The sequence below is a fragment of the Polypterus senegalus genome, chromosome 3 (genome assembly GCF_016835505.1).
Source record: "Polypterus senegalus isolate Bchr_013 chromosome 3, ASM1683550v1, whole genome shotgun sequence".
NCBI lineage: Eukaryota > Metazoa > Chordata > Cladistia > Polypteriformes > Polypteridae > Polypterus > Polypterus senegalus.
The window spans coordinates 302,030,926-302,045,893 of NC_053156.1; the positions used below are offsets into that span (position 1 = coordinate 302,030,926).

General features: G+C 38.6%; 1 protein-coding gene across 2 annotated transcripts in view; it reads right to left on the reverse strand.

Moving 5' to 3' along the window:
• Window positions 1-14,968, reverse strand: part of LOC120526374 (epididymal sperm-binding protein 1-like) — a 59,279-nt gene that overhangs the window by 23,609 nt on the left and 20,702 nt on the right. Inside the window, exons 6-8 of one of the 2 annotated variants that reach the window (XR_005633143.1) lie at window positions 11,374-11,520; window positions 4,775-4,942; window positions 1,692-1,869 (exon numbers count right to left, since the gene is read on the reverse strand). Coding sequence is in view for 1 of the 2 variants with exons in the window: in XM_039749507.1 (XP_039605441.1) it covers window positions 1,692-1,869; window positions 4,775-4,813 (217 nt within the window). In the remaining variant the exon portion in view is untranslated. Of the gene's footprint in view, window positions 1-1,691; window positions 1,870-4,774; window positions 4,943-11,373; window positions 11,521-14,968 lie in introns of those variants that run through there. The other variant, XM_039749507.1, reaches the window with a different exon arrangement.

Consider the following 14,968-nt stretch of genomic DNA (forward strand, 5'->3'; position numbering starts at 1 on the left):
GAGTAGTCTCTTCACCAAATGCTTTTTTACTCTTACTTGAGTAATTTTTTGGATGACTACTTTTTTCTTCTACTTGAGTAATATTATTTTGAAGTAACGCTACACTTACTTGAGTACAATTTTTATCTACTCTACCCACCTCTGTTTAAATCAAGCTACAGATAACTTCAGTGTTCCAAACCATTATTGAAACCTTACCCCTGAACACGAGACCACAGTTACAATTTTGTCAATGCAATGTGGCTCCTGGAACATTCTAAAGTGATTGGCTGTTTTGCAGTCCAGCGATACTGAACATACTGTATGTGACATCTTTCATGTTTTTCGTCCACTTTTGCTTCTGTTAGAAGCTGTCTCAAGTGATGTGGCTTGTGCTGTTTCACTATTAACCTTCTCCTCTTCATTTGATCTCTGCCCCTCTAAAATTCCCTGCAAAGAACATTCATGATTTGATGGCATCAGAAGTGTCACTGTGCTCTGCCTTACTCTGTTGTTCATCATTTGTCTCTCTGTTGCATCTCGTTGAGTCTCTGTCTGACTAATCATCTGCTCTTAACAATAGGGAATATTTAAAGGGCTCCCTATGCTGATTAACTCTATAAACTCATAAATACCTAAATAATGGGCAAAACAATAGAAACACAGCTGTACTGACACCTCTCTGTTTTTATGTCCACTTTTGCTTCTGTAAGACGCTGTTTCAGGTGATGCGACTTATGCTGTTTCACATTGTGTAGCTGCTGCAGCTGCCGGCCCCCTTCACCTTTAATGTCCTCCTCGTCTGAGCTGTGCCACTCTACAATTTCCTTCCCACAACGTTCGTGATCTGATGGCATCTGAAGTGTTACTCTGCACTGCATCTCACTTTGACTCATTGGAAGGCTTCCTATGCTGATAAGCATCCATGAGATGTCTTTCTTTATCTCTTATCTTTCTAAACTCATAAATGCCTAAATGATGATCAACGTGATAAAAACATGGCTTCTATGGATTGTGTTTGTCCACTTTTGCTTCTGTAAGAAGCTGTTTAAGGTGACATGACTTGTACTGTTTCACTCTTTGAGGCTGCTTGCCACCTCCACCTTTTTTCCAGCTCCTTGTCTGATCATTCTATGATCTGATGGATTCAGAAGTGTAACCCTGCAATGTGTCTATCTCTAACTAGTATCTACTATCAATGATAAGGGCTCTTTCAATGGCTCACTGTGTTGATAAGCATTTCTTTTCTTATTTCTTACCTCTCTAAACTCGTAAATGCTTACATAAAAAGTAAAAAGATGCAATGAACATATAAAGATACAAAGAAATCCTAAAAAAGTGCATTCTGTTCAAATGCTTTTTGCAAACACAACACTTAAAATGTGCAGGAGTAAAAACTGACACTTCACTGCTTCTAGGGCTTCTAGCGACCCTACACATTTTAAGCAAATAAATGATCATAATAAAATTACTTTTAACTATTTTGACATATTTTTGGTAGTAAATTGCTACAGATAAAATGAATGAGACATATGTGGGGAACAGTGACTCTATTTAGATAGATAGATAGATAGATAGATAGATAGATAGATAGATAGATAGATAGATAGATAGATAGATAGATAGATAGATAGATAGATAGATAGATAGATAGATAGATAGATAGATAGATAGATAGATAGATAGGCACACATACAAAACTTTTTACTTACCTGAGGTTGGGCAGTAGCCCCAAATTTTATCATCATCATAATTACTTGTGGTGGAGCACCAAGGCAGGTGTCGCTTTTCATCGTAGGTAATGCAGTGTTTGTAGGGTTTTCCCTTGTAAGTGAAAGGGAAACACACAGGGTGCACCATTGGCATTCCCACCTGTTGTCCTAAACTCAGCTGGAGAGAAAGATCAAACAATGAGTGGCTTTCAGAATTTAGTGAGGAACAACTCAAAACAAGGAGAACACCAACAGCTCTAAAGTAACTCATTAATTCCGTTGCTCCACTGTTGCACATTTCCGCTGAATTATAGTTATGTTTGAGAGTAGACTTTCATTTTGCAGGAGCCTGAATGGGTGTCAGTTGGGATGAATGTATCCACTTAGGAGCCTACAGTATGTCAAAAGCAAGAAAACACTCAAAAACACTCTAAAAATCTGCATATTTACAGGACAATTTATCTTTTTTGACATTTGGATTTACCAACACTTACAGTTATTTCAGGAAATCAGCAGTTCCCTTCACTTTTTAAACATTTTGCTGTGCTGCAACATTGTGCTAAAGTCATTGAATATGTTTTTCCTCACATTATGCAACACTCAATACCCAAACTCGATTTTTGAAATTTCTGCAAATGTATTAAAATTCCATGACATGGCTGAATGGTACAAACTGAGGAATTATTGGAAGAGACCCATGGTAGGTGAGGTGACCATGAACCTAATGGCCAGTCTGGCCAAGCTCCAGGGAGATATGTGGAGATCAGTGAGAGAATCTTTCAGAAAGATACCCACCACCGCAACACTGAAACCAATCTGGGCTTTACAGCGGAGTGGCCAGATAGCAGGCCAAAGATACACCTTACAAGATAACACTGACCCTAAGAACAAAGTAAGGATAACACAGAAGCGGCTCATGAACACCTCTGGGAATGTCCTTGAGTTACCAAAATAGAGCTAGGAGAGATCTCTGGAGAGACCTGAAAATAGCTGTCCAACAATGATTTCCATTCAACCTGACAGATCTTGAGAGGATCTGTAAAGAAGAATGGCAGAAAATCCCCAAATGTACAACTAGGACTCAACAGTACGGAAAAGTTGATTAATATCACATAGAAGTGGGAAAAGATGAAGAGGGAGACAGTGATAAAAGTCCTGTTTTCACTATGCCCCTCAAGGGTATTGGATGTTGTTTGATAAAGGAAAATAGCAAAATGAGAAAAAGGTGAAAGGATCCAAATACCTTCTGAAAGCACTGTTGTAAAAGTAGTCACTTAAAACTGATGAAGAAAATTTGAGAAAACATTTATAAACGCACAATAAGGAAGATCTACTTAACACTGGACAAAAGTTCCAAAGCTGCAGTAAAGTGGCCGATTTATTTCACAGGCACTTTTCACACAATGTTTAAACAGATCCTTGTAACTCTTCTCTTCAAGAAGCTGACTTTTGACCCATCTCATGTAGGTAAGACCTGTGTCTCTCCTCTCCTTTCTATCCAAAACTCTGGAAGTGCTGTCCCTAACCAATTCTCTTCTTTTCTTCTACAGAACAGATTGCTCAGTCCTAATCAGTCAGGATACTAAAGGGAACGTTTCACATGTAAGCTTCTACTGACCATTGTTGATATGTTACAGCATGCTAGAGCTACCAGTCTATCATCTGTTCTCATCCTGCTTCTGTAGATCTCTCCTCCGCCTTTGACACAGTCAACCACAAGATCCTGCTATGGTTTGAGTCCTATCTCTTTAGCAGATCCTACCATGAGCCCTGGCGTAGAGACTGGTCAGGCATGCACAGGGGTGCCCCAAGGATCGGTGCTGGGCCCTTTCCTCTTCTCTCTATACACCTCTTCACTAGGCCCTTTCATTCAGTCCTATGGTTTCTCCTATCAGTGTTAAGCTGATAATACACAACTCTACCTATTGCACCCTCCAGAGGACCACAGAGTATCAGCTAGAATTTCTGCATGTCTCACTGATGTTAGAACCTGGATGAAGGAACACCATCTCCAGCTCAGCCTGGCATTGATGGATCTGCTTGTTATTCTAGCTTGTCCATCTATTCAGCACTCCATCTCTGTTCAGCTTGGTTCATTATCATTAACCCCTTTACCAAGTAGATACATAACTTCGGGATTATTGATGATCAGCTGTCCTTCAGGGACAATATTTCTCTGTTCTCTTGGTCTTGTGGATATTGTACAAAGCAAATCTATAAGATCAGACCAAAACTGACAAATATGCAGCCTATCTCGTGGTCCAGGCTCAGGTCTTCTCACAGCTGGACTACTACAACTCTCTCCTGGCAGGAGCACTGGCATGTCTCACCAAGCCACTGCAGATGATTCAAAAAATAGCAAAATGTCTGGTGTTCATGTCATCCTTCCCTTCAGATCATTATACTGGCTTCCTGTAGTGGCACATATTAAGTTCAATTCCTTGATGTTTGTCTACAAAGTAGTCAGTGCATCTGCACCTAAATATATGGAGACACTTGTGAGGTCCTATGATCTTTCTCGACCATTCAGATCTGTTGGTGAATGGCATGTGGTGATGCCACCTCGGTGTGGTATCAAATCTCAGTCCAGACTCTTTTCATGTGTAGCTCCTGACTGGTGAAATGAGCTGCTCACTTCCATTTGAAACTCTGACTCCCTCAATGTGTTCAAGAAGCCCTGGAAGACTCTGTTGTTTGGCAAATTTCAGTTGGCTGTTAGTTTTGTCAGTCTGGGCATTGTAACACGATTATAATTTGTTTTGAGTTTTTCACTTATGGTAATCAATTTTGTCATCTTGCCCTGTCACACCTGTTCCCAAACATTCCCCAGACTGATGTTACTTGATTATGTTAACATCTTTTCTAAGCCACTTTGGATCAAATAAATGCAAATTAAATCTGAGTAATTTCCGTTAAGTGTGAATTTATACCAAAAGATAATTAGAAAACAAAAAAGTAAAAATAATTAAATAAAACACACACACAAATTACCTCATTGTACTGAGTATGTGGCGTTGGTGACCTCCTTGATATTCTCGATATCTTCAATTCAAAGTGTATGAATAATTACAAAGGTTTCTTACATTTAGTTTCACAGTAACCCCAGAGCTTCTCTTGATCATAGTTAGTAGTTATGGAGCACCAGTCTTCATGGCTGTCCACTTTGGTACAGGAGTTGTAGGTTACCCCCTTGTAGATAAAGGGAAACACACAGTCGGGTCTCTCTGCATTACCGGAAAATGTCTGAACCCCTGAAATCAAAAGAAATAATGCAAGGTCATTAGTATGCAGCGTTCAAGAGAGAAACTGGTCTAGTTTTACATCTTGGGGATGCCACCGACACAATTCAGCACTCCTGTTTGTTTCAGATGATGAAGACAAGAGGGTTTGTCCTGATAAACCGTGGTGTCGATGAGTGGCAACATGTTGCACGTTGAGTAGCACATGCAAGACAGAACTTCACTGTGCTTGGCATATGTGACAATAATCCACCTTAATATTAGGATAAGTGTCTGAGAGTCTGTCTGTGTGTCTGTCCGGTTACTGTGTATCAGTCATTCCAAAAGTTGCCTCATCACAAACATATTTAGTAATAAAATGCATTGCATGTGTCATTCCAATAATTGGCACACCACTAACATTAACACTCCTTTTATGAATTCCATGCCAAAAAAGAGACATATGCATTACATTTCTCATTCCAACAGATGGTGCATTACAATCAGTAACACTGCATGAATGAATCCAATACCAAATGGTATATAACAGAGAAATATGCATTGTAAATGTTACTGCTGAGGTCTATGTTGATTACTTAGATGTCAACCCATCTTCGACGGGTAGCAGAGCTAGTAACCCTATGAACCTATTAACATTCATCCATCCATTATCCAACCCGCTATATCCTATCTACAGGGTCATGGGGGTCTGCTGGAGCCAATCCCAGCCAACACAGGGCGCAAGGCAGGAACAAACCCCAGGCAGGGTGCCAGCCCACCACAGGGAACACACACCCACAAATCAATCACACACTAGGAACAATTTAGGGTCACCAAAACACCTAACCTGCATGTCTTTGGGAGGAAACCCACACAGAAACGGGGAGAACATGCAAACTCCATGCAGGGAGGACCCGGGAAGCGAACCCGGGTCTCTTAACTGCGAGGCAGCAGCACTACCCAGTGCGCCACCATGCCGCCCCCTATTAACATTGACCATGTTATTTATTTAGCACTAAAACTGTAAACAGGTATTTTTTTCTTTTTAAATATTGTTTTTTTTCTTGACTCTGTTTCACATTAACACGCCTTCCCTTCCTCACATATTTCTTTTTCTGGACCCCTCATCCCTCTCTTTTTAACTTCTATTCAGTAGAGGCATTTTTTTTCAAGGCACAATAGCTGCAAAGACATTTTTAGCTTCTTACTGGCAGTCTGATGTTTCTGTGTCCTTTGCATCTTGGTAAGCCACACTTTTCATTCTTACTCTCTTAGAGCTCTCAGGAGGTGGAGATCAATATGTCACCCATGTCATATGTTACAAAACTAACGTGCTCTAGTAGATAAGCCATGGGGTCAGATAGCCAGAAGCTGCTGTCACTCTTTTCTTTCTGCTTCTTAAATCCTGACTCGGTGGGGTCTGATGTTTGGGCTGATTCTCCCTCCTAAGTTTTTCTCAGGCTGTTTTATGTGTTGGTCAGGTTTGTGTTTTTACTGTTACTACTGCCTTTATAATTGTTTTCTTTTGACTCTTTGTTTTATGAGAAACCGGTGGTGTCATTATTTCTATTTCTCATTAATTTTATTTAAACTTGTGAAAGAAAATTGAACTGTTTGCAAGCTACTAAGGGTTAAAAGCTGACAAAGCTGTTTTGCTATAACGGCAGGTTATTCATACAGGCGTCTGTCACAAGACAGGATGCAGTAAGCTGACCAGAACTTCCTCTTTCATGAACACGTCTGTTAGACACAGGAAAGATGACCTTTCCTTCTTTGAGGGCCCCTCTGACACGTACACAAAAAAGAAACGGTTGGTCGATTTGCACAATATAAGATGAAATGCTTAGATGCTGTTTCATTAGTAAAGGGGAGAGAAGGAAATAACTATAAAAAATTTGACCAAAAAGTGAAATGTGCTCTTCTGCTTTGCAAAGCATGAATCCTATGTACTCAACTGTGTCTGAATAAAAGCTGATTGATTGAACTACTCCTGTCTTCCTCGGAGATCTCCTTCCACAAACTTCAATAAGATCACAAAAAAAGAATACTGGCAATTTTGAAAAAGTAGCATGCCTTAGTAATGACTTCAATTAATTAAAAATAAATAAAATATTACAGTATGTGAAAAATTTTAAATACATCCTAATGTTTCTTAATCAAACATAAAAACACAGGCAGGTACACATAATTTCTGCTAAAATGTTAGGAAGTGAGTCTTGAAATTTATTATAAGGAATTTTGTAAAATGTTTTTTATTTTAGGAAGTTTTAAAAGTGAAACTGATGAAGTTTGGTCAACCATCAGCATCGCTCACAGAAGCTCACATCGACATGACGAGTGCCTTCATCAGGGAAGACCAGCGGATTCCGCATGTCGCTGCACATTTGGTAATCAGCTATGGATCTGTGCACACGCTGTAGTCTATGATGACTTGGAATGCCAAACATGTTGCGCAAGATGAGGACCCCAATAGCTTACGGCTTTGCACAAGCCAACGTCCTTTGGTGAATTTCAGCAGGATCCACTCCCTCTGCCCAAAGAAATCTCACTACGGCAAGTAGTTCAGCAATGGTGTAATCCCACAGTGTAGTGTCCATGTGCATTTGATGTTGTCTTCTACTACAGTAATGGTAGAACGGTGTGCTGTGAGTGTTCAAGACACTAATAAGCCATGTCAAGGTAGGTGTCCTACTGCATCAGCTTCCTTCCATTTTGATTACATTGAAATTTTCAAATTACCTTTACTTTTGTTTCCTCCCAAAGTCCAAAGACATTCAGGTTAGGTGGATTGGCGATTCTAAATTGTCCCTAGTGTGTGCTTGGTGTGTGTGTGCGTTTGTGTGTGCTCTGCAGTGGGCTGGCACCCTGCCCAGGATTGGTTCCTGCCTTGTGCCCTGTGTTGGCTGGGATTGGCTCCAGCAGACCCCCGTGACCCTGTATTCGGATTAAGCGGGTTAGACAATGGATGGATGTGTGCTTGGAGTGTGTGTGTGTGTGCGCTCTGCAGTGGGCTGGCGGCCTGCCCAGGTTTGTTTCTTGCCTTCTCTGGGGAAGACACGTATCAAGTGATATCAAGTACTATCACCCTGATCTTTTATTCCAAAAAAAAAATAAAAACACATGCATAATATATTTTTGAAAAAAAAAAACTCTCTCTACTTTTTTAACTTGCACTGCTTTTTTATTGCTCTTTAATTAATACTGTTGTTATCAGTATGCTGCTACCGGTGTATGTGAATTTCCCCTTGAGGATTAATAAAGTGTCATGGCTGTCTGTTTGTCTGTCCAGGATTTTAAAATCACCTGTAGCTCACAAACCTATTGACCTGTAATTTGGTACACATATACTACGTGACGTCTACTAACCTCTTTAGGGGTGATGATTGATCTCCAGGGTTATTGTAGAATCAACTCTCAGCAGCAGCCAGCAGGGTGGTCGTGTGGCACATGCATACAGGCGCCGTTCTCATTCCCTACCACCTTTGCTGTCACTTACCCTACCTCTTCATATCTTAAATCAATCTTGAGGCAGATTGCAGACTTAAGTGCCAGCTTAAGTGAAAAACTAAGGAAAATGTACTAAGTAATTGAAACACAAACACTGACTTAATCAGTTTTAATACAAAGAAAAGAAGCGGGCCACCAAGGTGGAGAAAAGAAGAGCTGCTCAGGAAGCAGCAAGCGCATCAACCTCTCAGCAAACGAATGCTAAACGTACAGAGAAAAAGGAGGAAAACTAGGAATACTCTAGTCAAGTGTATTCACATTATCATTACAGCAGTGCGCCATCACAGCATCACTGTATCTTGCAAGGTGCTGAAAAATATTGTAAAATATGCAAATTACTGTTGTTTTTGTATATTACCAAATATTTTCAGAAAATATAAAAATCCATCCATCCATTATCCAACCCACTCTATCCTAACTACAGGGTCACAGGGGTCTGCTGGAGCCAATCCCAGCTAGCACAGGCCACAAGGCAGGAGAAAATCCCCGGGCAGGGTGCCAGCCCACCGCAGGGCACACACACCCACACACCAAGCACACACTAGGGACAATTTAGGATCACCAATGCTTCTAACCTGCATGTCTTTGGACTGTGGGAGGAAATCCATGCAGACACGGGGAGAACATGCAAACTCCACGCAGGGAGGACCCGGGAAGCGAACCCAGACGGGTCTCCTAACTGCGAGGCAGCAGCGATACCACTGCGCCACCGTGCCACCCACAAATATAAAAATATATTTCTTAATTTACTTAAAAATAGTAGGAAGTACATACTGTAAGATACATTGTAGAAAACTATTGCAGTGTTTTAATACTATAAATGCTAGTTATAATATACTGTATTATATATATTACAGTTTATATTTCAAGATTTGTCATTTTTTTATATTTCAATATAGTTTAAAACTCTATTAACCTGCCATTGAAAATAATAAAAAAGCTAATATATTTAAAAAAAAATTAATTACCTATATTTGTTTATGTATGTTACACAAATACATCAAATATAAATATAGAGCATCACTGTATCTTACAGTGTGATGTGATGAAACATATTGGAAAATATGCAAATTACAGTTTTTTTGTATATTACAAAATATTTTCTAAAAGTATCGAAATATATTTCTTAATATAATTAAAAATAGTAGGAAATATATACTGTAAGATACATTTTAGAAAACTATTGAAATATGTTTTTTGTACTGTAAATGCTATTTATAATATACTGTACAATATATTTTAGAGTTTATTTTTCAGGATCTTCGGTGCGCTGGCGTCCCGTCTGGGGTTTGTTTCCTGCCTTGCGCCCTGTGTTGGCTGGGATTGGCTCCAGCAGACCCCCGTAACCTTGTAGTTAGGATATAGTGGATTGAATAATGGATGGATGGATGGATATTTGACATTTTTTATATTGCAATAGTTTAAAGCTATATTAACCTGCCATTGAAAATATTATCCAACAAATGTTTCCTAGATGTTCAGCTCAAAAAAATGAACCAATTATTAACCGAGTACAAGTAAATTGAAGCCTATGTTGGTAGGAATTATTGTGTTAGAAGCAACTGTTCATTTCATTGCATTGTTGGGCCTCCATTTTTAGGACGTATGATGTATTATAGGAGTGTCCTCATAGGTTACAACCTGATTAATCCAATACAAGAGAAATCTAAAAGGTATTCCAGAGCAACCATTCACTATTTAAGGTGTGGATTAAAAAAAAGAAAACAATTCTATTGTACGTTAAAAATCTTTGTGCTTCATTTGTTTGTGTATCGACCTTTTGCTTACATCTTGGACATTTTTTTGTACAATTTGTTCTGACCTCGATGCTCAGTTTGCTTTGATCTCCCAGTATTGACCAGTTTTCATTTCAAACCTTCTCCTGGTCAGTTCAAATCTCATCTGCCCTGCTGACATAACATATATATGCTGGCAAAGCAACCGACTTGAACAACTTTTAGTGAGATTCAGGGAGCTGAAAATTCATTTGAATCACTGGGAAGAGGTTTTACATTTTTCCAGGTAATCAGATAAGCCGTGAATGATCTGCTGTGGATCTTGAAGAACAGTATCTTGATTTTTTTTTTTTTTTGGGGATTTTATCAACTTTTTAATCCCCGAGGGTATACTGTCTTTTTGTATGACGTTTGTGGGCTTCGCTTAATGGTTCAGTGGAATAGGAACCTTTCTGGCAGTAATGGGATTTGAGCCTGAAGTCTTCCAAACACTAACACACAGCCATGTCTTATACACAGCATATTTGGAAATGTGTTTGTTACAATATATTAAGGGAAATATATGTTTTCTTATACTTCACACCTAATCTTTAAAATACATATTTGAACTTCCATGAGAACCATTGACGCATGGAATAAGCTACCAAGTACCGTGGTAGACAATAGGACTTTAAGGACTTTAAAAACTCGACTTGATCTTATTTTAGAAGGATTAAGTGGATAGGACTGGCCATGCTTAATGGCCTGTTCTCATTAGGATGAATCTAATTTTATAATGCTCTAATATTACATATATGTGATGTTATATTGAAATATTTCTCTTTGTATTTTATGTCTATTTTGTAATATATTGCATTTTCATAAAGGTAAAACATCAACTGCCATCATCCTCATTCTGTGGTCCTCACCAAGCCCTAAAATGATGTAGATCTAACCTCAGTGGAAACATAAAGGATTTTTACTGGATCATTGTTAGGATTGTCCTGTTATATAACACCATAACCATATTTTCAAATAATTGTACTGCATGTAAAGACAGCAGTAAGAAAGCACTTACAAGAGAAGACAGTCAAACTTGGAAAGGTTAACGAGAGGTAGGAGGAACTGTAATACGATTGAGACTGAGGAACAACGAAAAACTAACGTGAAATGTGTAAACAAGAATCATGCAAACAAGTTACAGAAATGAGTGCACACATTATGGAGACCCTCTGCTCTCACCTGAGGTCGGACAGTATGTCCATTTGCCATCATATTGGGTGTTGAGAGAACACCAGGGTCGTCCTTCAACCCAATTAGCGGTGGTACAGAACTTGTACTCTTTATTTTGGTAAGTAAAAGGAAAGGCACAAGATGGGACAGCAGCACCTGTCAAGAGACATGGAAAGACAATGTTAAGCATAGTATTAATATATTGAAATAGCTACAGTATCTGCTTATTGATTAAATAAGGATATAAATTACAAAACCAGAAAGGCCATTGTGTTTCTAATCCTCATGTATGTTCGTTTTCTGCTACTTTGATTTAACTGGCTATAAGATGATCATCCTTCACTCAATATTCATGTTCCACCCCTCAAAATAAAGGTCAGACATTATTCTTTCAGAATATGCAGTTATGTTGTACACACACAGTATTATGCAGCAAAATTCAGAATTTTTTTTCCAAAAAATGCACTTTGAATGTTATCGTTATGCACATAGGTGTTGGAATAAACTTCCAAAAAATATAAAAGTGTCAGTGAATATGTAAGGAATGCCCAGGGAAAAAATGACAAAATACCTACAAGTAATATTTGTAGTTTTATTATTTTGAAACAACCCTCTTGAAATCTTTTGTCTCTGCTTTTACTGTTTTCAAATAAGTATCCATAGCATATGTATCAAAATATAAGACCCCTGGCCTGTATGTCATTTTCCAGGGCAGACACTAGCAGAATATACAGAGTTGGTAAAGAAAGTATTCCATGTTATCCAAAATGATGGCACCAATAGTTGCAAGATTCATAAACATCTTTACAATAAATGAATACAATTCTGAAATATAGGAAGCGGAAAACATAGAGAGTGAAACTTGGTGCCATTGGAAAATTGAAACAGCCCTCTCATTCAGTAAACACCAGTGTGTCTGTCAGCACATTTGAATCAGGACATTCAAGGAAGACATTTTGGAGGCAGATTCTACTATCATATAGCAATTCGACCATCTTTGAGGGAAGAAAGAAAAACATTGTAACATGGTATTGGGGTATGCAGTATGGCATTTTAATGGCAAAACACTCTACTTTAATTATAGTAATGAGGATTCCATGTGATGTTTTAAAAACATTTGCCTTATTGTTTGGTATCACTGGTGGGTCCAAAACGATGGGGTTGAGTTTAAAAGGATTAATATGGATTTTTCCTTTTAGCACACTAAAAACTTCAAAGTAATATTTTAGACCAGCTTATGAAATCCATAGTGAAAGTTTAATATGTCATTTTACGTACTTTCTTAAGGCTTAAAGGATAAGTTTGGTGTTTATCAAGCCAATGTTATTGCTTCACAAACATGCTAGATATGCATTTGCCACACAAAACTGTGTTCTAAAGTTAAGTGCTTTCTGTAAATGTGATAAAAATATCTTGCCTGCACTGGCACTTTACATTGGAGTCTGCCAAACTTATCAAATACGTCTATTTTTTAAGAAAGACAGAAACTTCAAAAGACTTTGTTGAACAGTTATCTTATCCAATGATCTTGACCATGCATTGTTCTCCTCTCTTGCTAAATGAATCTTAGCCTGGAGAGGTGTATTAATTTTTTACATTTAAGATGTCTCACTTAACACTAGAATTACCAGAGCCTACAAAAAAACTCATAGATCTGTCCCACCTTAAAATGCTTCCCACCCCTCCGTCAGCGTCTTTTGTCCTTTAAATGTGTTGATAAGCAGCAAACAACAAGCAGTCTGCTATCACATCCCCCACCGGCACGCAGTTTTCTCAGCTCAAGTCTGTTTACCTGCGTGTCAGTTGCTTGGAGTTGTATAGAGTGAGAAGTCAAGCAAAATCACACCTTTTATAAATACTATATCGTTATTTGGAACACATGCATTTCATGTGTGCTCCATGTCTTCAACGATCTATGCACAGTAAACACATCGTTAAAACAGATGATGTTTTCTGATTAATCTTCTACCCAATGTCCCATATATTTGTACACTGCTGTTTTCAGATAAAGATGTGCTATAACAGAGGTGAACTCAGATCGGAATAAAGAGAACAGAAGACCTCCCCGCAAGAAACATCCACTCATATATAAGAACAATGCAGCTGCACCAGGTGTAAAGGTGAAAGTCCGGCGTCATCCTGCCAATCCCTTGTCCTTCAAAGAAACAGCACGACTTACAGAGCTCGCCAACGCTACACCGTCCATATCTAAACACTAGCGTGGTGTATGTGCCCAAAAAAAGTCTAACTGCATTCTCGTACCATTGCTCGCGTACTAAAGTATCAGCAGGTATTTTTCATGGCATTACACATGTAATTTGTGAGCATGCCCTTAACAATCAAACAGAGGAAGCTCTGCAATATCCTTGTGACTTTATGCTGTAGGAAGATAAGTAAATAAAGTAAAAGTAGTAAAACTAAAAAAAAAACGCTAACTTTGACAAGTACTATACATTTACAGCGGCTGTTACAGACGCAAATCAAATGTATACTTTTATTGTATGTATTATATTAACAACAAGAACAGCTCACTACTCAAAATGTTTATTTTGGGAGACGTTAAGACTCAAACCCAGAACATTCTCAATTGGAGTCAGCAGCTCTAACAAGTACACTACCTGAGAAGTCAGGACAACACGCAACACTAACCTGATTTCTTTTTGTTTGGTTATAATCTTGGGAAAAATTGCATTTGTTCTCTTATACAGTACTTGTATATTTTCTGAAAGTGTTTCTTTGATATTTGGAATTCAGGCTTCACACATTATACACTTCATGTCTACATTTTGTCAATTATTACTAAAACATGAAAAACTTTTCTGTTTTAACGATGTGTTTACTGTGCATAGATCGTTGAAGACATGGAACACACATGAAATGCATGGGTTCCAAATAACGATATAGTATTGTTGAAAAGTGTGATTTTGCTTGACTTCTCACTCTATATAACTCCAAGCAACTGACGCGCAGGTAAACAGACTTGAGCTGAGAAAACTGTGCGCTGGTGGGGGATGTGATAGCAGACTGCTTGCTGCTTATCAACACATTTAAAGGACAAAAGACGCTGATGGAGAGGTGCGAAATGTTTTAAGGTGGGATGGATCTACGAGTTTTTTCGTAGGCTCTGGTAATTCTAGTGTTAAAGGTTTTCCAATGTTGCATCTGTCCTGGTGTCTGTATAAACACAGGGAACTCCAGTTTCTGTATTACATCTTGCCTGAAGAAGGGGCCGGAGTTACCTCAAAAGCTTTCATATTGTAATCTTTTTAGTTAGCTAATAAAACGTGTCATTTTGCTTGACTTCTCACTACATTCATAATGGCTAACACAGTAGAACACCCTAGTACTTAAGAAAGACAGAGAAAGAACTAAAGAATGGAAAGAATAGGGAGATTGAGCCAGTGTAGTGGAAGGGAAGAAGGGCGGTTGGTGGCCTGCAAGGGATCAAGAGGGATGGTGCTCCAAGGGTGGGTTGTTCCCGTGAATAACATGGAGGAACTGATGATGAAGAATTGCCAGAACCTACAGTTTTCACATCTTAATCTTGATCACTGTCATTACCATCAAAATATTCATCTGGCAAAAAAAAATCTAGTTGTTTCAA